The 22,866-nt window shown below is 37.5% G+C and overlaps 1 protein-coding gene across 7 annotated transcripts in view; it reads right to left on the reverse strand.

Moving 5' to 3' along the window:
* The window catches only part of ARHGEF3 (Rho guanine nucleotide exchange factor 3), a 109,801-nt gene that overhangs the window by 50,750 nt on the left and 36,185 nt on the right, over window positions 1-22,866 (reverse strand). For 5 of the 7 annotated variants that reach the window (XM_063411316.1, XM_063411315.1, XM_063411318.1 and 2 more), the window contains one exon: window positions 1,184-1,246. In XM_063411316.1, coding sequence (XP_063267386.1) covers window positions 1,184-1,246 — 63 coding nt within the window. Of the gene's footprint in view, window positions 1-1,183; window positions 1,247-11,475; window positions 11,524-22,866 lie in introns of those variants that run through there. The other 2 variants (XM_063411322.1, XM_063411320.1) reach the window with 1 other exon arrangement.

The raw sequence follows: 22,866 nt of genomic DNA on the forward strand, positions 1-22,866 counted from the left end.
TCTTAATCACAGAAGAATAAAATATATGCTTTTTCTGGAAACATGAAAATAGTTAAACTCAGCATTTTCCATTCCAGATCAGAGTTAAGCATCTAAAAGCAATCAATTTGTCCAAAATAATAATAAATAGTCAACAATTTCCAATTTTCCCCGAAGAACAACAACTCCTTTAAAATTCCTTTAAAGGAATAACAATTCCTTTGAAGTTGGGCCCAATGTAAGGTCTGAGGGGATTAGCGAACATTAAAGTATCAGCTCAAAGACAAGGTCAGGCTACTGTGGGATTATGATTTCCAGAATAGTGCTGGATTCTACCCAGCTCACTTGAAGTGCTTGCAAGAGTTTGCATTTGTCTGCAGCCATCCAGGCAGGTGAGCCCTTAAATGTAATTAATGCTTCAAAGAACAGGTATACTTCAAACCAAAATTAACATCTGATCATTAAAGAAACCACAGCACTAGGTTTGACACTTGCTAAAAATAAAACTGTTAAAACAAGCAGTGTTTATTCTCTATTTTTTCCATTACTTTTTCTGCCTGTACTACATGAGAAGTCTAGAGAAAAGGAAAACATGGTTCAACAGCTGACTGTAAATGGAACACTGCCAACATTGATGAAAACACTGAACAGGGAATGTCAAATTTTCCTACCTCTATTTTAGTTCCAGGGATTTGAAACTCTAACTTCAGGTGTACCTTTATGTCACAAGTTTACAGGAAAAACAACACACATTGCAGTTTACTGCATAATTACCCTCATTAATACTTTGATTCACCATCCACCATAATCAGGAGAAAGAGTTTGGTTCTTACAGCTTGCATTAACCACCACTGACAACTGAAATGGAATTTCTCATACATCTACTCAACAGTATAAAAGGTCTGTATTTAAATCCTGCATCCACAAAGCCCTTTTATCATGTTAATTATTTACTAATAAGAGATTCAATGCTTTACAATAAACTGTCATTATGACCTCATTTTACTTTTAAAGTTTTAATACAGAAAATGAGAGCAGTAATATAACAAACTTTTCATAACAAGCAGAACAACTTACTCTTGCTAGGTGTGAAAACAACACAGCTGAGAAGATGGAACAGGCTGATTTCAGAATACTCCTAACAGTCATATTTTAGTCTTAAGGGGTAAAGAGAGAGGGGGAAAAAGAAAATTAAATTACTCACACTTGTATCCAGACTGCAGATACTGATTGCATCTTCATCTTGAGTACTCTGTTTCCGTTTTTTCTATAAAGCAAAATGAAAAGAAAGCTCAGTTTTGATGAACAGTACCGACTGCCGTTGACTTGATCCCAAAACAAGTATACATCATGATGTCATATACATAAATATATATGCATATATATTTAATTTACTCATCATCATTATAATCACCATGTGTGTAAATATAAATTTTCTTTTCACAAGTTGAAAAGCTACCTATTAGCACACAGTGAATTAAATGCCATTCCTTTTTCTGCTCAGATAGGTTCACTTCAATTAAGAAATCTAGTTCCAACTAAAAGTTTATGTAATTATTCTATGTTGGAAACTGTACTTTGGCACTTGATATGAACTTTTATAACTAATGAGACTGTCAGGAAGAGAAACTCATATTTTCAACTGAAAGCCTATACTTTAGATTTTTCAAAGGCAATCTTCAGCAATTAAGTCCTATCCCTAGACAGTAAATAAAAAGGTGAGGACAAAAGGTGAAATGCACTGCAGGAATTACATTACTCTATGTTAGGGCTTCACTCTCCATGTCAGTGATTGCATTCTGGTTCATATTCAGGTTTTGGATTTGCAAATGGCAAGCCCTCCCTCATGTCATTTCACAGTTTCACCACAAGATTAATCTTCATGCACTTCAAATAAGTATGAAATGTCATTTAACAGAGCTCTGAATTTTCTACCAGGACAGGAAGTTTCAGAAAACAAGAGAAGTCACAGAATACGTGATTCTTATTTATCCAGCTGTGTTCCACAGTCAACCAGAAATAAACAGTCACACATAACTATAGCTACGGATTTAGTTTCCAGTCTACAGAAGTCAAAGATGAGCAATTTAGACACCAAAAACCCCAGACAGATGCCATACAGAGTTCATAGTTTATGAGATGCCCAAAGCTCAGTAAAAGGCAGAAGCTACACACAGTGCAGGCAATATACATTAAAAAAAAAAAAAAAATTGTTTCCCCCCTCTGCATCCCCAGTGTCCATACTCCCAGCTCTTTTGAAACCAGTGAAAAACCTTCAAATCTATTAGGTCCAGCCTATGGTTTCCGAGAACTGTTTCTTTGATGAAAATAGATAAGGAATATTTATCACAAAATCCAGAAGTTTTGACTTTATACTTTAGTTTTAAAACTAAACTCTTGGTGCTGAAACCTTTTACATTTACTCACTGGTTTTCAGCAGATCTTTGACTCATTTAAATACAATTTCACTTTTTTTTTCAGAAAATAACTTTTGATGTATTTTAAAAACAATAATTTCAAAGTCAGCAACAGCTGTGTTTTAACATCATTATTATCCAGAAACTGGACCATGAGTTCTGTCAGCACATTACACAGTGAGAAGTGTTTTATCAAACATAATTCTTCACCCTCAGACTAAGCACAATAAAATGCCCTTTACTGTTACAGTATGGTTTATAAGCAACAAGTTAAAGGACTGACTAGAACACAGAAATTTCTGCACCAGACCATACTGAGCTATGAACAGAAATATCCGAAATAATGCTATGTTTGCTTATCCTATATGAGTCTTTTCCAAGGTTTGTTTTTTCTCCCACAGGATAAACTAACCCGCATTACCATTTCAGGGTTAGCAAATGTGAATTCATTTGCTAAGGCATTTGTGAAAAACACAAAACAGGGAGGTGATCTGTCAGATCAGTACTTTGCACAGAGAGTAACATCTAAGATTCTAGTGAACATGTTACAGAGTGTTCTTCATACCTAATTAGAATTCTGGGGACCCAAATGCATGCATCCTTTAGTTGTACTCAAAAAATTATATATTGATTCTACTTAAATCTACACCGAGTCTTTACTTCACAAAAACAAATTATAAAACTGAAAAGTACCAGCCCGCCTTCACAGTGGACAAAGGTTATCTAAAAAGGAAGCATCTTCAGATTTGGAATACAGCTTTCTACAAGAGAAGGATAAATTAAAATGGTGCATGGATCTGGTGTACTTGAGTCTATACTAACTGATGCTTCTTGAGAATGGACGGACAGGATGCAACTTCATCCACAGCTCGGGATGGTGTTGCTTTAAGTCTGACATCTTAGACTTGATTTCACTGCTAATGGAATGTGACAAATGACCACACACACAATAAATAGGCAGCTCCTTTGTTAAACAACCAACTATATGATTCTTACTGCAGTCACATGGCTACAGATTAATGCAGAAGGTGGCACTTCCAACACGAGCTAACTCTAATGAAAGTGGATTGAGACTATAAATTACATAATATAAAGTACTAGGCAAGGCTACAGGATTGAAGTGAACTTGAATGAGGTGGGACATGGTTTTACTGGAAAGGGAAAGTTACTCAACAACTACGTGTGGGCTTCTAACTGCTACATTCAAAGTGGCTGTCTGGGTCCAAAGCACTGAGGTATCATGGCCAAAGCAGTGGCCATGAGGACAAGCATCCACAGTAAGGCTATTCAGGTAAAGCACAGCACAAAATGGAGTCAGCAGGAATTAAAATACTCATATCTTAATTGGAGGCAACCTCTTTGGTTATAAAACTAAACATTAATACACTCCTGAGGAATAAAACAGTATCAACTGTGATGTACAGATCAAAAGCAATGAAAAGATCGGTAGAGTGTAGGAAAAGCAATTACCTATTGAGTAAATTTGGGACAGCATCCATAAAATAGATCTTACTGTACATCATACTTCACTGTGCTAGTTAAAGGATCATTCCTCACTTTATTTTACATCTTCTACTTACTGAAAAGTAATACACACTTAATATAAAAGCTACTGAATAAAATATTGTCTGGAAGCTTGCAAATATTATAGTCGTTATGTTCTCTGTTAGTCTCATTGGTTATGCAACTCCAGTCATTTCATACAGAAATTGTTCAATATTAACCACTGCAGCAAGATTAATGATTTAATATTTCTGAGAGTTTCAAGGGCTATTGCCATTGTATAGGGGGAGGCACAAAAAAATCCAATAATTGAGCTACCAGATCACAGATAAATTTCTTTGCCCATAATAAGTGGATTAGAAGCAAAGATTGCAGTGGATGTTGTGCAGGGAGCATAAGGTGCTCATTAAATTAATCCTTACTCTTTGTGAAGATCTTTTCCCCAGAGCAGTTATAAGTCCTGTCTCAGCTGTCATAGCACAATGCAACTGACCCCTGAATCTGCCACATCCCACTAAATCAACCCTTAATTGTTGGTCTCCATTTTATGTTTTAACTCACACAGTACATGAAGCAATACAAACCTCTCAGCAAAGAAGCCAAGAAGCTCAGGCTGGTGTAGAAGCCTCTGGCAGAGCTGGATGAGGAAGCACTGCAGTATCCCACAGCAATGCAGGGTCTGTCCTCAGTCCAGCCTTGCTCCCTTCACCATCCCCAGCACACTCCCATATGAGAATGTGCCAATGCAGCATTGTGTGACATGCTGAACACAGAACACTGTGGTAACTAACTCCACACAGGGCTATGAGCAATGAACAAATGCTATCTCACCACAGAGCATCTCTTTATTAGATTTTGTATGTACATGAACCAAACTAAATTGAAAAATGTTATGATGCTGTTTGTCTTGCTGAGAAAACAGGAAAGCTTGGAACACTTCGATAACTCTTTTTATTGCACAGTATTAAGAGATCTTAAAAAAAGGGTACACATCTGCATGAAAATAGTCGCAAGTGCATGTTCTGATCAGAAATGTGTCCATGTTTTCTGACTGATCACACAGGTGCACTACCTGCATCCGAACATGTAACTCTAGGCTGAAAAAGCTTTTTATATTATAATTTTGAATCCTAATGCTTGTGACACTGTTGCCTAAAAAGCTGAGCCTATAACCAGAGTTAGAGACAGGACACTTCCTGGCCTTAACACAGTAGGAAAGAATTGCTTTCCATAATTATCTCACAGGAGATCATAAGGCAAGATATCCAATTATATATTAAAGTAATGATTTCATTAAAGGAATTGGAGTAATAAGACATTTTTATAAGGAAGGCTGGATTAACATAGTCTCCATCACAGGGTTTTAATCATCAATACTACAGATTTATACTTTACCACCTGGGAGATGAAATGCAAAGATGCACAAAAATAGCTTAACAAAATCCATCCTGTGATGGGAAAAGAAATGCTTTTCAAAAGAGTTGCTGACTTTTGTTAAATCATCTCTCCATTCTAAATGCTTAGAAATGCGTCTGCACAGAGACTGGTATCAAAATAAATAACAGTTCAAGATAAAGTATTTGCATAGGTACCCTAAGACCTTAGTCACAGACTCATTTCAAAATCAAACACTAAACAACTTTAAGCCTTTTTTCATACAGAAATTCATTCTAATGAAAGAGACTTTTCCCATGCTCCCCCCAAAAAAGTCAAAAACAAAGAAAAATTAGAAGCCATTCAATTAGTCTGTATTTCAGATTGCTTTCAGATGAAAATATTTTATGAAACAGTCTTTTTCAGAACATACATCTGAACACACTTCAGTACTGCTAATTGGAAGAAAACAACTTTGTGAATATTGGAGTTATGTGATTTAAATAAATGTAATTAAGTAGAAGTGCTTATACACACATGTACACACACATATATAATAATAGATACATATGCGTATAAAAAGTGTACATACATATACCTTTGTAATTTGTAATAATTCAGAAAAGGGTATACCATTTAGCTAACAAAGTTTTGTCTCATTATTACTGCTGAGAAAAAGGCAGGCAGGGATTCACTGCTCTGGGTTTTATGCTCCTCCTTATGTAGTTTATGGTACACTTTTATTAGGGACAGTATCTGTATCAGACTAAATTAAAAAACAAAATTACCCAAAGAAAAACCATTTGAAGAGATCAGGTAGAGCAAAAATAAAAGGGATTAATGTGGGAGGACAGAAGAAAACTGATCAAATACTTAATAAAAAGTCAAACATCACAGGCCAGGTTTAAACCACACTCCAAAGGGTGTATTATGTCTGCATAAAAAGCAGCATTATTACAAGATTTTTTTTCCTTTTAATTTTAAACAGCAATCAGTATCTCCTAAGCCAGCTGAGACCACCTCTACATTTACAAGCAACCCTCTCACCTGTGAAAAAGGCATATTGTGTGTGTGGCTCTACGCAGATATTTACTATATGTAATATGCTAGGTAGAAAAGTTATGCAATATTAACATTTTAAATAATATAGTAAATGTAGTTTTTAACATTGAATCTAAGTAAGAATTGTGTGTAAAGTATTGTCCTTAGCTCAAGAGCAAGAGAAGATAACCTGGAGGTTTCTACACAGAGAGAACAATTACAACAAGCCAGACTAAAACCCCTCTTGGATGTTTCAGAGGGAAAGATGCAGATCTCCTTGAAACCACCCTGGCCAATCCAGACCATGCATATCTCCTTGAATCCACAAAGCTACCTGGTTAAGCCAGACTCCAGGACGCCAGGGGTTTTGCAAAAGGCTCTTGGCAAACGGGCTTTTCTTAGATAAAGTATGCATAATCATTAAAGTTTGTCCTCAAAAATAGAGATGCTTCTCTCTAACGGGGCCCTTCTCCTTCACAGCCTTTGTCTGGGAGGGAGGGGGGACGTAGTCCCGGGCTACCTTTCTTTGCTCTTATTGTCTCATTATTTGTCCTGTCTCTGAAAACTTTTTAAACTTTTATTATTGTATTAATATTTTTGTAACCAATTTTTATTCTTTATTAAATTTTCATAAATTTCAAAAAGCGAATTATTAGCATTTATCACACACCCAAAGCCTGATGATTCCCACCCAAAGCCTTATGCCCTAGGAATCACAGCCAGTGTTGAAGCAGCTTGGAATGAGGCAGGAGCACAACATCATTTCTTTATAGAAAGACATCACATCACAACAATAATCCAGACTTCCATGTGAATTTCTAGTCACACTTTTTATATAACTTTTTTTTAATCCAGTTAGCTTATCAATTCTCTTGATGTGTAATTATTTTTTATCAGCAGCATCTACATGTGCATACTCAAATACAGATGTGCACTTCCAAGCATCCTTCTAATTCTTAAATCTCTAACATGCACAGAAGCTGGAAAGTTCAAAAGAATATTCAGACATGACAATTCTCATTCTTTTTTCTTTGTCAGTGCATCCACATCCATCCAACCAACATATTGATCTCTCTTTAAAAGTCCCTGAAAAGTACCACTTGCTGACACCATATTTATCCTTTTAATGACTCAAAAAATTCCATCTGCTGTTGCTCCTGTGCTATAAGATCTGTTTCAAGTTTTCACTGTTTCCGTTTCAAATCACATTCAAATAAACTCGAAATTATCAAATTCCCAGTTAGTTACACCACAGAGTATGGAGGATCAGTCAGGACAGAGTCCAGTAATGAGGCATAAATAATACGAAACAGCTTAAGAGGAATGCAAAAAGGGAGTTAGGACGAAAGAAAAAACTACAAACTGGACTGCTTCAATGTTTCAGTTCTCCTGACTAATTTAAAATGTTTCCAGAAGTTTAACAGATGACACAGCCAGCAAACAGAAAAGTTAAAACATTTCACTTTAGTCTTCCTAGTACAAGAGGAAGGTCTGAAAATTTCAGTATTTTTCTTACCTGGTGTTAATGTTCAATTAATGAAATATGCCTTGGATCCTGGTTAATTACTATGCAAGAGATTAATAACCTTCTGTTTGGGTTAGTTGAATAATTACTAATTTAACTTTTCCTAACACAGGTGATGGCCTATAATCCCACCAAGCAGAGCTCAGAAGAGTGGTGTTGCATTACCCCGCTTCAAGCCAGAATAATACTGATACTGAAAGAAACAGTAAGCCTCACACAGGATTACACACTTTCCATCATATCACACTCCTGCTGCATTGTCATTCAAGCATCTAAAATGTAATAAAGGCATAAAGGCGGAGATAACAAAAAAAAAAAGAACTTGAGCCTGGCTGATATAATGCACAATTCTAGAAAGTTTGTACAGCAGGAGAATGTGACATATTAATCACAGAAACAGCTCTGTCTGCAGCCCCCAGCAAGAAATATCTGTGTTTCCTGTCAAATATGGGGCTTGGTTCTGAGATAACCAATTACAATTTCACAAAAAGGTGATAATTCATTCCCTAGGGCTTAAGCCCTTTTAGAAAGAGATGGATCTTCCACCACCTTTAAACGTCAGCCCTCTTTTCCTTTACGACAGCCTGTCACTTGCCTTCATGGCAATACCAGTGAGCTCTGTTCATCTCCCACTTCTGTGGCTGTACCACTGACAAGAGTTTGAGGGATGGGGAGACAAAAACATCTTAAGTTTCCACAGAGCATGATGCTTTTTCTAGGTGAATAATGGATCATCTATTCATCTATGCTTTTGGAGACCATAATATCAGAATAGTGAATTTTAATTTTTTTTTTTTTTTTGGAGGTCCAGAACATGCTACCCTGCATTTCAGCATCACAGTTCTTTACGTTATATTAGCAGAAGGAACTTGCAACCAAAAGTTCTTGAGTGTTATAATAAAACTGGTTTCCGTGTATATTTCCATCGCCCTCTACTGTTTGGAATGCCAGAGACATTCCAGGTTTCATCTTCTCAAGAGTGACACAAAATCCTTAACATTATTGCATTTAGGGAGAAATGGCCAGAGATGACCCCACTGCACAGTCTGCACTGAACCCGGGACACAGCATGGACAGTCCAGCTTCCCACTCTGCATATATTCAGCTGGCAGGAGCCCTGGATACTGGTGTTAGGAACAGAAGTTGCTCATTCCTGATATTCAAAAGAGAACAGACTCTGCTCTGTTACAGCACAGCGAAAACTGCAATGGAGGTGAGGTCACCACTGCCACTGATGACTTTCACACTTTTCAAGCACTTCCAGGAGTCATCACGTCTCTGCTAGCCAAAATGGCAGCTCCTTGGCAGCCTCCCCTTGCCACAGCCAGCAGGGTCTGCTTCTGCACTGCTTGTGATGGATTGGAGATTTTCCAGTCAATGTAATGTAAAAGGAACACTGAAGTGAACAATGAAATGAAAAGTTATATTCAATGTGTTTAACATTAACAACAGGAAATGGGTGTGCATGTACGGGATGCTGTAAGGACAAGGATTAGCACAGCTTTGTTTGAGGACTGGTATTTACTCTGTATTTAACGTTCTTCCTTCCCCTTTTTGGAAGACAGGGGGGAAGACTAGTAACTGGAATTGAGAACAGTGAAACACACAAAGTTTTGCAAACTTTACATTAAAGTTCAAACCAAATTCAGCTAAATAAGTTTATTATTATTTCTTATTCATAGGAGATTTGTGTCACATGAGAATCCTTTCTCAGCCACAATCTGAACACTGCTACACAAATTATGCTTCTAATTAACACAATCAATATCTAATGATTCTAAGCTCAGCTAGTATATAAATAAAAAATAAGATGCAATATAGAAGAGTGCATACGCTATTTAGATTCAGCTTCAGTTCTTCTCCCAAACACACTTCAGCTAGGATCTGTCAGATCCAGTTCTTTATATCTCCAATATAACCAGTCAGCATGCAAACAATCCCTAGATTCCTTGGTCTTCAGCAAGCTGAGGTGATGAATTGGCAGTTCCTGGCCTTGTATGTTTGTGCTGAGGATATGCTCAGCATAGGATTGGTTGTAAAAGCAAGAATAATCAAAGTTGGGGTGTTTTAATGCTCTGTATCCTTAAAGGGTTTTTGCACTTGCAGGGCACACAGACTCCTGAACGTCGAGTCACAGAATCCCTTAGGCTGGAAGAACCCTCTAAGATCACCAAGTCCCACCATTAGCCCAGCACTGCCAAGCTACCACTAACTCCTGTCCCTCAGTGCCCCAACTACACAGCTTTTAAACACCTCCAGGGATGATGATTCCATCACTGACCTAGGCAGCCCATTCTGGTGCTTGACAGTGCTATTAGTGAAGAAAATGTCCTTAACAGCCAATCTAAACCTTCCCGGGTGCAACTTGAGGTTCTTTTCTCCTGTCTTGTCACATGTTACACCTGGGAGAAGAGACTGAGACCGCCCCCCCACCCTCCCCAGCTACACCTTCCTATCAGGTGTTGTAGAGCCATAAGGTTTCCATATCCTTGATTTGCCTTGCACTACAGCCCACTGCCTTGATCACATATTTTTAAGAACTTCAAAGAACAGTTTTAGTCAACATATACACAAGTATTTTGAAATAACTTGGATTCCTAAATGAGAGGATGTTCCCTAGTTTTCCAAGAAAGGATGCTGTAAACTGAGGCTGGATCTGCAAAATCTGAGATCATATCTGTTCACTGGTGTCTTTAATAGGATACTCTTATTCACATATAAACAGTCTAAAATCAAAGCTCAACACAAACTATTAAGAACAACCAAGTACTAAATGCAACATGTAAGACAGGAAAGTTTTTATACAGCAGTTTAAAATGACAGATTTTAATTCTATACTTTGTTCTACTCTTGATGAACATGACAATCAGGAAGAATTTATCCCCAAAATATCTAACCTGAATCTCCCTTGCTATGAAAAAGCCCATTTATTCCTGTGCTAAACTTGGCAAATACAGAGAACAAGTGCCCACTTTACAATTCACACAATACTCAGAGATAAACCAATACCCACATCTTATATCATCTTGTTTTTCTGTACACAAGATGGACTAAATCTTTTAAACATCCCTCAAAGGCTGTATTTTTTACAGTTATTATCAACCTTGCTACTTTTCTGTCCACATCTCTCCAAACTCCAGTGTCCATAAGAGCAGTTTTCCAGGTGATGCCACATCCACATGCTGCAGAGCAGAACCATTCTGCATAGTAAATACACTGTAAGTAGGATGTATTAGAGCTTTCAGTTTGACAATGGAGACAATAATGCATATTGCTACACATATTCCCCTTTAGACCCTAGGATCAGCTAAAATTGACATTTTCAGGCTAGGAGACTGAGGCAGAGATGTTTACATGGGTATGACAGATAAACAGAAGCAAAGACCTAAACCCATCACCTTTGCAGCAACAAATGACCAATACAGAGAGAAAAATAAACTGTCCTCCATCCCATTGGAAATAGCAGCATATATTATCTCAAACTTTAGCAAATTTCTTTCATTACATAAGGAAACATTCCTGCCAAGCAACATTTTGGTTTAATCAATACCTAATCTTAAATCCTGGCATGCTTGGAAGGAGTATCTGTGCAATTCCAACTTACACACAAGTTACACAACTCCGATTTATGCTTACCTGATGATGCACAAATAAGCAGCACCACACCATGAGTTATTTTGTATCGTACTCAGATTTTAGGAGGTTTCTTAATTTTCAGCGTGACAGCAGAAAGTCTTTGCTACAAAGGAGTCCCTATGGCTGTCCTTCAGTTTTCGGCAGGAACTCCTCCCCCATGCAGCCACAGTGTGCTCTCACTTCCTGTCATGCAGTGCACTGCAAGTGTCAGAAGCTGATCTATACTGTAGTGTCTATCTCTGTCGTGGTTTTTCTCTCACACACTGGCTCACAAAAATATTTTAAACAGACAAAAGTGTTTTACAAACAGCCAGTAAGTGAACAGCACCAGTATGGTGAAGGTAAAGATATCACTAACAGGTTTCTAAAATAACAGGTAGTGTTTGGGAACTTTGAGCCTCAGTAACTGAAACAGTCCATCTCCCACCTGTGTACTTCTTAAACAGCAGCAATGGGCTTTAAACTCAAGGACAGACAACTATGTCCAAACACAGATGTCTCAGCAAACAAAACAGCTGGTAGATTCTGGGCAGAACTTTTAAGTATTGATTTTATAGATTTTTTTTTCTTTACTGTTTGAGAAGTTATGGGATGTGTTTAGGAGAAGTTCTTAAATTAACAACAGAGGCATTTTTAGAATCAGCCCAGAATAAAGGAGCAAAGATAAGCATGGCAGAGCACCTCAATTTTGCATGTAAGGACAAGTGCATACTTTGATTTTATCCACAGTAGTTCAATATAACTAGAAAGAAAGAATTACACCTCACTCTTGATCTGCCCCTATCCCGTTCAATCTTTTGTGACTTGCTCAGATCTACAAACACAGAGCTGGTTTTGCTATCAGCAGAATTCTGCATTCTTCCAGTGGGCAAGAATGTCAAGATGAATTTAAATTTGGGTAGCAAGATAACAGCAATTCAAACTTCATCTTTAAAGAAAACAAGTCCTTAGTGAGCCGGTGCAATCTTTCTTCAGAATAAAAAATTTCTGCTGAGCTTGGAGGAAGAAGACAAAAGGTGAAACTGATACCAGTGAGCAACCAGTTCCTTTGAGAAGAGGAGCCATGACATCTCTCCAGACAGAAAGTGACTGAAACACCTTTCAGAAAACAGACATTTTAGGCCAAGTCTTAAAAAGTTACTGAAGTACATCACGCTTGGTGAATGCTACTGGCCTATCTTCTCTGCCCAAAAGTGAGGTAAAACCCAACCTAGCCACCTTCTTTTCAGACCCTTCCAGCAGAATATAGTGTATTTTTCCAAGGAAATACATATGAATTCTATACATAAGCCTGCAATATTTTACAAGTATTCTTTAGTCTCTCTTTATTAACTTAAAGTTATTTCTTAAATAATCTCTTATCCCATACAGGAAACCCTAATCCTCTGCTATCAGAATTTGGTAACACCTGACCCAGCATCAAATATAGGAGTGCAAATTTTTTAAGTGTTATGATATCCGTAGCTCTTTAATTACACCAAAGATGAAGTTAGGTAGGCAGGCATTTTTCAATCAGATTTCCTGGTAACATTTAGATTTCCTTATTTCACTTCCTCAAGACCACAACATGTAAAGAATTTTAACTTGCTATGCTTCTTTATATTATTTGGACTTGCACTACTGCTTAAGCCACCTATAACCATCTGCCTCAACCACGATCAGAATTTAAGTCTAACTGCAGATACCACAGATTCCAGCTTTATGTCAGGCTTTCCCTCATCAATCTAATAAACAACATTTAAAGGGGTCTGGCCCCCTGCTGTATCAATCAACAAACATCAATCAATGGGATAGCAAAACCTGCTTTCTAAGGTCTGAGGGAAGAAAATTTTCTATCTGTGTTTCCTCCCTGCAGCTGCACATGAATCACCTCCAAGGTAATCTGCATTTTTTTGACAGCAGCATCAAGGGCATCCACCTGATAGAAAGTGCAGCCTGAACTTACTTATACTGTAGACAGCCACACAAGTACCAAGGAAAGAAATCTAAGAGACCCAATTTAGATTCCAGACAGCAACTTCATCAAAAGAATGAGGTCCAGAAATCAGAACTGAAAAATTATAAATATGTAAATACATGAAAGCTGCTCCTTTGGTCCCTGTGCTGTTACAGCAGCTCTGCCCAGTCCAACATAACATGAAATGAAACAAGACAGCACCATGAACACAGGATCAAATAAATAGCCAAGAAATCCACAAAGCTATGAGTAAAGAGAATTAAATATTGCTGTAACTATAGTACTCAAAAACAGAGAACGAACATCAGCTATTCGTTGTTTTAGTTTGTTTTTTATTTTAATTAAAACAAATAAATCTGACAACACTATGTCCCAAAGCTTCCTGCCTCAGTATTCTCACTTGTAAAATGCCCAAAGCACTGTGGTGGCATAAGGCTGAGCCTGTCAAAAGCCTGTAACCAGCAGCACATGACAAGTCTTCATTCAGCACACAGACAGTTTCCAGTTGCTGTGTCAAAAAACACAGCAAAATGCAAGCAAAGCTACCTAAGCAGGTTCACTGCTGCTTTCTTCTCCAGAGTTCTTAAAATTACAGATATTACAAATAGGAAAATAAATACATAAAAATCCTTCTTCCAGGGCAGTATCCTACTGCTGCAACCAGGATTTTTACTGCACAAAGGGGAACATACCCATCTCAAGTGCTGTGAGGTTTGACCTGGCTCCTTCCAAGGGCTGAGAGAGATGCTCACTGGTAGCAAATTCCCTGCAAGACATCCAAATTTGCCCATCCCACTTCCCATAGTACAAACCACCGAGTTCGAAGTTTCTCTCGTGTTCTCCCAGAGATAAAGATCTGCGCAACTCTAAGATAATGCTTCCCAGAATGTGAAACAGATTGCCACGGTTTGCTGAAGACATTTAGAAGACAATAATTTTTATTTTTGCTCCTAGGAATGAAGTAGTCCAGAAGCAAGTATCACACCAAACTGCACCAGCCACTGTCCAACTGAGGATCCTCAGGAAGCACTGCAGCTCTCTATCCCATCTCCTCCCAGTATCCTTGCAGCCAGGACATGCAATCTAATCTTCTTAGGATCCATACTACTGCCCTTATTTCATGACCTTTGCACAAGGTTACAGCTCCGCTTTGGACTGGAAGGCTCTGGGAGGACACAGGAATTGTTGAAACTTTTAACTGCAACTTCTGAGGACATTTAAGGTTGTGAACAACTGAAAACAGTGCTTGGAAAGGAACTAAGTTTTGCAAATTCAGTGGGGAGCCTGCTCGCACAGAGATAGATTGAAACTGTTTTCTCATTGTGTGTTATGATTGTTTTAAGAATGCTACATTTAACCCTCTCCAAAAAGCTTTACAAGTAATCACAGTCTAGAAAGAGAAAGACACAACCTGTGTACAATTTTTGTATCAAAAACAATGTAATAAATATTTTTAAGTGTGCATTTTACATATCCTAAGAACATTACCTCAAATTGTGGTAGTATCATATTATATGCACTAAATATAGCAACTGTATGTATACCTATAATATTATATTCATCTTCCATTAGAATGGGATAGCCCAGTTTGAAAACACATAACAGAACCCTGGAATCACAGAGATCTGTCATCATAAATGAAACTTAAGAGCTTCAACATACGTAAATTCGTTTTAAAAATTTAATTTAGTACTACTAAAAAAATGTTACAGTATGTTCTTACACATGCTTAGACTGTAAATTCTCTAGTGAAAGAATAGTTTATTACTATGTTTATGTAATAGCCAGCAAAATGGAGACCTTATTTTCTGGTTGCTACTGTCATAACAAAATTTGTTTCCAGGCTGCAATTAACAGAAGACACCATCATATTACTCTTATCAAGCATTTGTGACAGATTTTAAAAGATGGCCATAATTTTTAACTGCTGTGTACATTCTAACCACAGCATTAGCTTTCAAGAAGAATCTTGCTTTTATGTCTAGAAATAATTTGGATTCGTTCTTCAACTGAGATGTTTGACCAAATCTGGTTGTGAAAGCACCTCTGTGTTTAGAATGAATGGGAGTCCTCACGGAGAAACCAACAAAGTCACTCAAAATGCTTCTTCCAATCAAGAAGAACTCAAGCTTCCTTTTCCCATCAGCTCCAGGACTGTTTACAAGCTGTTTCAGAAGTTCAGAACTTTTCAGGAGGTTTTCCTTCTCTCCTGGTCCTTAAAACAATTTTGTTTAACTTTCTGTCACCAGTACAACTTGACAAACTAAATTAGAACCTGTGGGACTGCAGAGGGACTGGAAATGGAGAGGGAGATGTTAGAATAAAACCTCTAGTATGGAGGATTTCCCAACTGTCTTTGGATATACTTATGAACCCTTTTCCAAATGTGTAATCCATCTATTTTTTTTTTTTTACTTAATCCACAGTTTTAAATAATAATACCTAAGCACTACCAAATTGGAAAATTTACAGTCAACTTAGAATGATCAGTGAGTTTTTACTCACTGTATAACCACTAGAAGATTAGACAACAGACCATCACAACAATTCGGGGAAAATGGAAAGTAGCATTAATAATGTATCTGTAACAGATTATGATAATAGCAAGTTCTCCTGCAAGCATCACAACTAGTAAAACCTAGCACAACAGTAGTTCAAGCCCATTTGTGGAGCCCTTCATATGCTCTAGACATTTGAAAATAAAATTGCTAATGTGAAACAGGATAGCATCAAGAAAATACCAATGTATAGTTCAAAATTGCTTCTAAAATGTTGATTTCTCAGATTGAGTGGCATCAAATTCAGCTGGACAAGAGTATCACTTGGTTAACCATTACAGGTTTCTGAAACAAAGTCGTAGGAAATAGTAATTTCACATCACATGTTCTCAAAGAGCAGCCACTGGTGGAGTGTGGGGAAACAAAGACAGCAATCGGCAGAGTTTGGCTTGAGTTAAACTGAAGAGGGGTCAAGTTCATCTGCCGCCAAACAAAGAAAAGAACAGTAAATGACAGCAGGAGTACAAGGTAACACCCAGTCTATGATTAAAGACAGGAAATCTGCTCTATAACAGAACATCCAACTAAGCCTAAGAGAAACACAATTGGACCTATCTGCTTTATCACACGCTGCTTCTAGCTCAGTATTGTTTGTATGTGCAAAATAGCTGGCATGGAGGGTTTATAGCATACACAGAATATTTCTACTATAAATAACAAACCACACCCGGAGCAAAAATAAATTTATTACAAACCACTTACAAAGATCCATAAAACAAAACCCTACAACAGTAGCAGAAAGACCATATGAAGTATTTTTAAAAATCCATTTTTTGAAGAGATAAAATTACAAAATCCAAAACCCTTGCACATGAGAGATAGCACACTTTTTTCACTATCAGAATAATTCAAGGTATTAATTGAATAACTAAGCTTTAGTAAGCAGAATAGCTACCCTTTGCAACAAAAGTCATGGGGGAAAAGTCTTGTAGATGTCAAAGTCTGTGGAGGTCTATTCAGGAATGCCTCAGCCAATTGCTCTATAAGAGCCTCAATATTCTTGCCACAAAAAAAAAAGAATTTAAAGTGTATTTTCTATAACTGCCATGTAATTAACTTAGAAGCACCTCTGTAAACTAGGTGGACAGCTTAATAGCTATGTACTTAACTCATACATGACTTCAGATGTAGAAGCTGTGAAAGTTTAATAAAACAGCTACTGAACTGAATTAATGAAGTCAGTGCACACTCCTAAGCAGTACAGCACTCCCTAGGTAGCATGAGCAGTAATAGCTCATAAAACATGCACAGGTTTGTCTACCTGAGTCCCCAGCTACTGGAATCTTGGAATATTGAATTCTAAATGCCAGCCAGCATCATTCTGCTTTTTAACTAATTTATAAATAACTCACAGCTGTCACTCCAGCACATTCATGATTGTTGCCACACTACTGTATGCAGAGGACCTTGTAACTTACTGTACCCATTGACCCTACAAAGAAATATGGCCATTTATCACAGGCCTAAGAATCAACATATCAACAAACCATGTCTGGATGGAATTTCAAACAAAACATTCTAGCGTGACATGGCTAATCTTGCACCACACACTGTGAGTAGAGGTTATGGCGATTAAACAATGCTGACTCGGCACATGGCTTGGGAATAATACATTTTTAATTCTTCAAAACTGTCTGACTGAATTAGCTTTTGAATTCATTGTATACATCAAGAATACAATTCTGATGTTTTGAAACTGCAGATGGAATTGACTGCCATCCAGTTACGCAAATGCCACACAATGAAGATCTGATAGCATGTCTATTTGTTTGCCAATATAAACCTTGCTGTTCCCAAGAGAAATTAGTCTTGTGACTAATCAACAACAGTTCCAATGGTTTGTTCAAAACCAAAACTAGTAACAAGCTAAACCATTTAAAACCAATAACAAGCTAAACCATTTAAAACTCTGCCCATAGATTAAGCACGGAGACATAAAACCCAACTCTTTTACAAATAAAAATCCGTGTCTAGGGTGAATGTTTGGTACTATTTATAAGCTCCTGTCTTCTGAACCAGAAATTGTGTATCATGGAAGGATATTTGTAATGCACTTTACACTGGTGCTATCAATGATGTGAAATAAAGTTTCCCTACTCCCAAGAAAGAACTGCAAGAACAGAATTACAGAATTGCTTCTTACTATTTCTGGTGTGAGGTATCAGGGCCATCCTGGCCCAGGAAACATAAGTGCTGGACAGCAGCACAACAGTTCCTCCACAGGGGCAGACCAAAGGCAAGCCTGAGCAGAGTCAGGCATTAAAGAAGGGCTGAGACAAACTCTGAAACAGAAGAGCTTGAACCCACTGTAAGAAGACAGAGAAAGAGATCTAAAAGGAGTGAGTGATACACACAAATTCATCATCTATTGGAAAGCAGAAAAAGAAATATGGAATTCTTCTGTTCAAAGACAGAGAGGGAGGAGATGCATCAGGGGATCTTTAACCTACTGCAGGTTAGAACACAGGGGACTCTGCAGAGGCAAAATGAGGAGAGCAGCCTTGGGGAGCAGGGATCCCAGCTGGACTCCCCTGCTCAGTCTCTCTGTGGCATGGGAAAGAACTGACTCTTGATTGCTATGTCACAACAGACACAATTATTCCACTCCCAGCTATGCTGTGAGTACACAAATTAATCACTTATAATAACATGCTGTCAATGACAAAGTAACCATCCTCCCCCGAGGAAGCTGCTTAAATTGTGCATAGGAATATATTGAACTAACAGAAAACCACGTGTTTTTTAATGCATATGATACCTTGTGTTTTAAAATCATACTGGGCATACCAAGAGATTATGGTATTTAAGCACATTTGATTTAGAGACAGTAGTGCATAACTTTGTTTCAACAAGTACAAAAAAAGGCCTGTGTGATATTACTTCTAACAAGTTTCTAGTATAGGTAACATCACTGCTTAGGCAAACAACTATCAGTGGATACAGAAATTAAGTAAAACCAGGCAAAATCCAGGAGAGGTACAGAGGTGCTTCCTGTGGCAGCAAATTAGTATCTATTTTATGCAATTAATCATCAATTTAATGCCAGGATAAAACTTCTAGTCTCTCTTTGAAATTTTTATCCTGTTGAGATTCGTGCACCCTGAATGGGATATCTGAAGTGTGCCAGTCTACACAAAAATATACTGTCTTCCAAATACTGTCTGAAAAGCAGAGAATTCTTCTCATTTGGCATGACAGACACCCACAAACATGTGCAGTAAAACTAGCACAGAAACCACTTACATGTCTAAAACTGACTTTAAGCATATTTAATACTTCTTTTATGTCAGATTTCTCATAAATTAGATCAGTTTTCCTCACAGGTGACCATATCTGCAGCTAATTTAGATACTTCTGCAAAACTAGAAAGGAAACAAGAAAGGAGGAAATAGAAAGAAGCCTCATTGCAATAAATTATCTTCAATCTTCAGGCAACTGTGCACTAAACACATGCCTCTAACTATTTCAAGTACAAAATGCTGGGTTAGATATCGCTATTTGTTTTAGCATGGAAGATCTTCAGCCAAATTTGTTGTGTGTGGCAGAGAGGAAATAAAGAAACCATCACAATGGTTCAGATGTTTGCTTAAAGCATGCAGGAAGTTAGGCTCTCTCAGTTGAACAGTGCAGAGGCATATCAGAGACAAGTGCACTCAAAACCAGCATCCTCTTCAGTTCTGCCTACAGTCCAATATTCTTCACTAATCAGGAAACTGCTTTTCTTTTGACTGACTGGCAGTTTCTTCATAGTCACCTCAAATGTCATCATATCTACACTGTGTACCACTACTTCTGCAAATGTACCAAATCCTTTTTTTTTTTTAAACTAAAACAATCATTTTAATACTTCCATTTGTATATCTAAGTCTAGAACTTTATCCTGCTGGCATAAGCAAAGTATGTGCTTTTAAGGGAGAAGGAAGGGAGACAGATAAAGCAGCTGAAATCTCAAAACTCTCAAGAGAGATTTTTATTCTTCTTGAATTCAAAATTTCCTTATTTATAAAATTGACTGCTCTTAGTGTGGTAAAAATACTGTACAAGCATATAACTCAAGACTGTATCATAACTACCAAAAAACCACTGAAGCTTTAATCCTCACATCATCTAATTGTGTGTGGATGACTGTAGAAATCCTCATTTGATGAACTGCTTTGTGAAATGCAGCTGTTTCCCACTCTACACAGCAATATAACATATTATTTCCACAGCCACTCAGAGGAGCATATTGACCTGCTCTCTCTTACTTATAAGCACCAAACAGTGATGCAGAGGAAAGCCACTAATTGCATCAAGGTTTTAAGGGGAGCTGGCACTGATTAGAGAACAACAGTGAGAGTTAATGGTAATCCGAAGATAAAGCAAAAATAGAATTAATATTAATTTCTGTGCCAAGATCTGTGCTGGTGTTTTCTTCATATTCATTATTGACCTGCCTCAGAATTGCCCTATCCCTTCAGATATTTGTGCTTCTTCTCCTTACCAAGTCCCAGTCACAATTTGACCCCCACCCTCATCATCATCTCAGGGTCTGCACTTTCAAAGGCTGCACTGAGAAACCTGCAATGCTCTATAGATTTCTGCCTCCACTTTGTACTTCCATCTCTCTGCTTTTATACTCACTAGCTTTCCTCCATCTCTGTATTTTATCCATTTCCACTCTCTCTCACTATTCTTTCACTGCTCTTTTCTTTCTCCACCCTGACTATGCCTCTTTCCAAGCTGCAGAATCCTTCTCTTTCCTAACTCCAATCATATAGCAGGACAGAATTTTGCTTTTATTCCTTTTATATCTTCTATATTTTATATTCTTTGGCTTTGTTCCTTTTCTATTTTAAGTACCACATCTAAAACCTAATCTCCTATGTTCTGGTCTTTCCTCCAGTGTGGGATATTCTTATCTCCACAGGTTCTGTGTTTCTTCCTCTGAATGACAGTTGTCACTATAAATACTTTCCCTTTATAATAGTTTATTTGCAGAATACCTGACCATAAAAATCTCTTCAAATCCCCAATTAACCTGCTGTTTTCTGTGTATGCAGGAGGAGCTTATAGCAAAAAGATTTCACTGCTTAGTAACTTTAAGTCTAAATTTTATCTCAACCAGGTTTGATTTATTGAGTTAAAAAAAAAAATTGATAAGCTCCTTTCTCCCCACTGATATTTAAACACTGCCCAAAATTCTGGAAGTCACTACTACCACTATCTAAAACCAACAGAAACACGATATCCTCCTGACATGAAAATCCCCATTGAGAGAATTAAACGTGGTTTCTAACCATAGAGCTCAAAAGAGCTGCTCAAGATGGAAATCAGCTGCTTCTGATAAAGGAAAAGAGAAGCGCAGAGGAGTTTCTTTGGGAAATGTGTAACATCCGGGTCTTCCTTATCTTACTCTGAGGTTTACGTTGGTGTATGTTCCAAGTTTCTTTAACATGTCCTTTTATCAGCATGATACAGAGACACTTAAACTGAGTGAACTGACTGCAAACCGAGGACAGGGAGATGAACACAATGTTGCAATTCTGTGCTAATCACTTTATTCTTTATTATTTGTGACTGTTCAAATGATCACGTATTATAGTCTGTAATAACAGAAATAGAAGTTAAAAAAAATATAGCCATGAATAAGTCAGCTCCAGAGCTGTGTTTGTTATACTCAGCTGTGGCTCTGCTCCACTGTAAACATTAATCGGATTATTTTAGCCAGTAAGGTTTTAGTCCTGTTTGAGAAAAGACATCAATGCCAACCCATTATCTTTCACCATCTCTATGAAAACCTGTGTGATTTCAAGTCTGCTCATTGGACTTTTCACAACACAATTTTTCCATCTATTGAAATAAAGTAACACTCAGACAATGCAAAAATCAACAGACACTTAGCTCTCTTTTCCAGTGCTCAGCTATCTTTCCAGTGCTCAGGCTTCAGCATCCAATCAGATCAGTGAACAACTCATACAGGTTCTTCCCTTGATGTAACCATTTCTGTCAAACAATTAACTGCAACTGCCTACTAAGCACTGTATGAAATAGTACAGCTGTAAAAGTTGGCATCTGTGTAACTATCTCATAAGTTTCCTTAAAAATAAGGTCAGTCACCTGTCACAGATCTTCATTTCTACACATGAAGGAAACAGTTTCAAGATCCATTAACTTGTTGCCTGTTTTCTCTAATACAACTCTTCCTACCTCTTTCCAGGTTCTTGATTCTGAAGGATTTTACTCCCCAGATTTCTGTTCTTTGTGTACAGCTCATCCACCTGCACCACACAAGATCACAGATCTCATGCTGCCACTGTGAAACCAGCCTTTATTTTGAAATCAAGCCCAGTCTTTATTTCAGTGAGCTACTGCTCTGAACTTGGGATCATTGTTTCTTCAGCTATACAACCCATACCTACAATACTCTTCCCACTATTTTCACTCTCTTTCTTCCTCAATTACTTTTCTAGCACAGCTGAGAGAGAACTCAGGGAAACAGCAGAGTTAATTTGCTTTTTAAACTGGCTCTGATATGAATAATTAATCTACAGCTTGGAGACTATTGATATTTTGCCTACAATATGCCGTTGTGAGGGAACTATTTTCTCGGTATCACTGGCAACTTCATCCCCAGTGTAACACAAGAAATAGTGACAATAAAAAGCTCACAGTAAACAACAGCAGATGCTCTATTTAAAACACTGAATTAGAGTGCAGAAGTCAGAAAGTCATAAAAATATTTTTTGTTTTAATGAAGTTTACCATATTATGAACAACAAAGATCAGTAAATCTGTCAACACCATTAACTCTTTCAGCAGAGCATTTAAGTAATGTCTGTGTATTTAAATATTTTGTTGGAAGAAGCTCAGAGAAAACAAATTTATATGGCCTCC

The sequence above is a fragment of the Prinia subflava genome, chromosome 14 (genome assembly GCF_021018805.1).
Source record: "Prinia subflava isolate CZ2003 ecotype Zambia chromosome 14, Cam_Psub_1.2, whole genome shotgun sequence".
In the NCBI taxonomy this organism is placed as follows: Eukaryota; Metazoa; Chordata; class Aves; order Passeriformes; family Cisticolidae; genus Prinia; species Prinia subflava.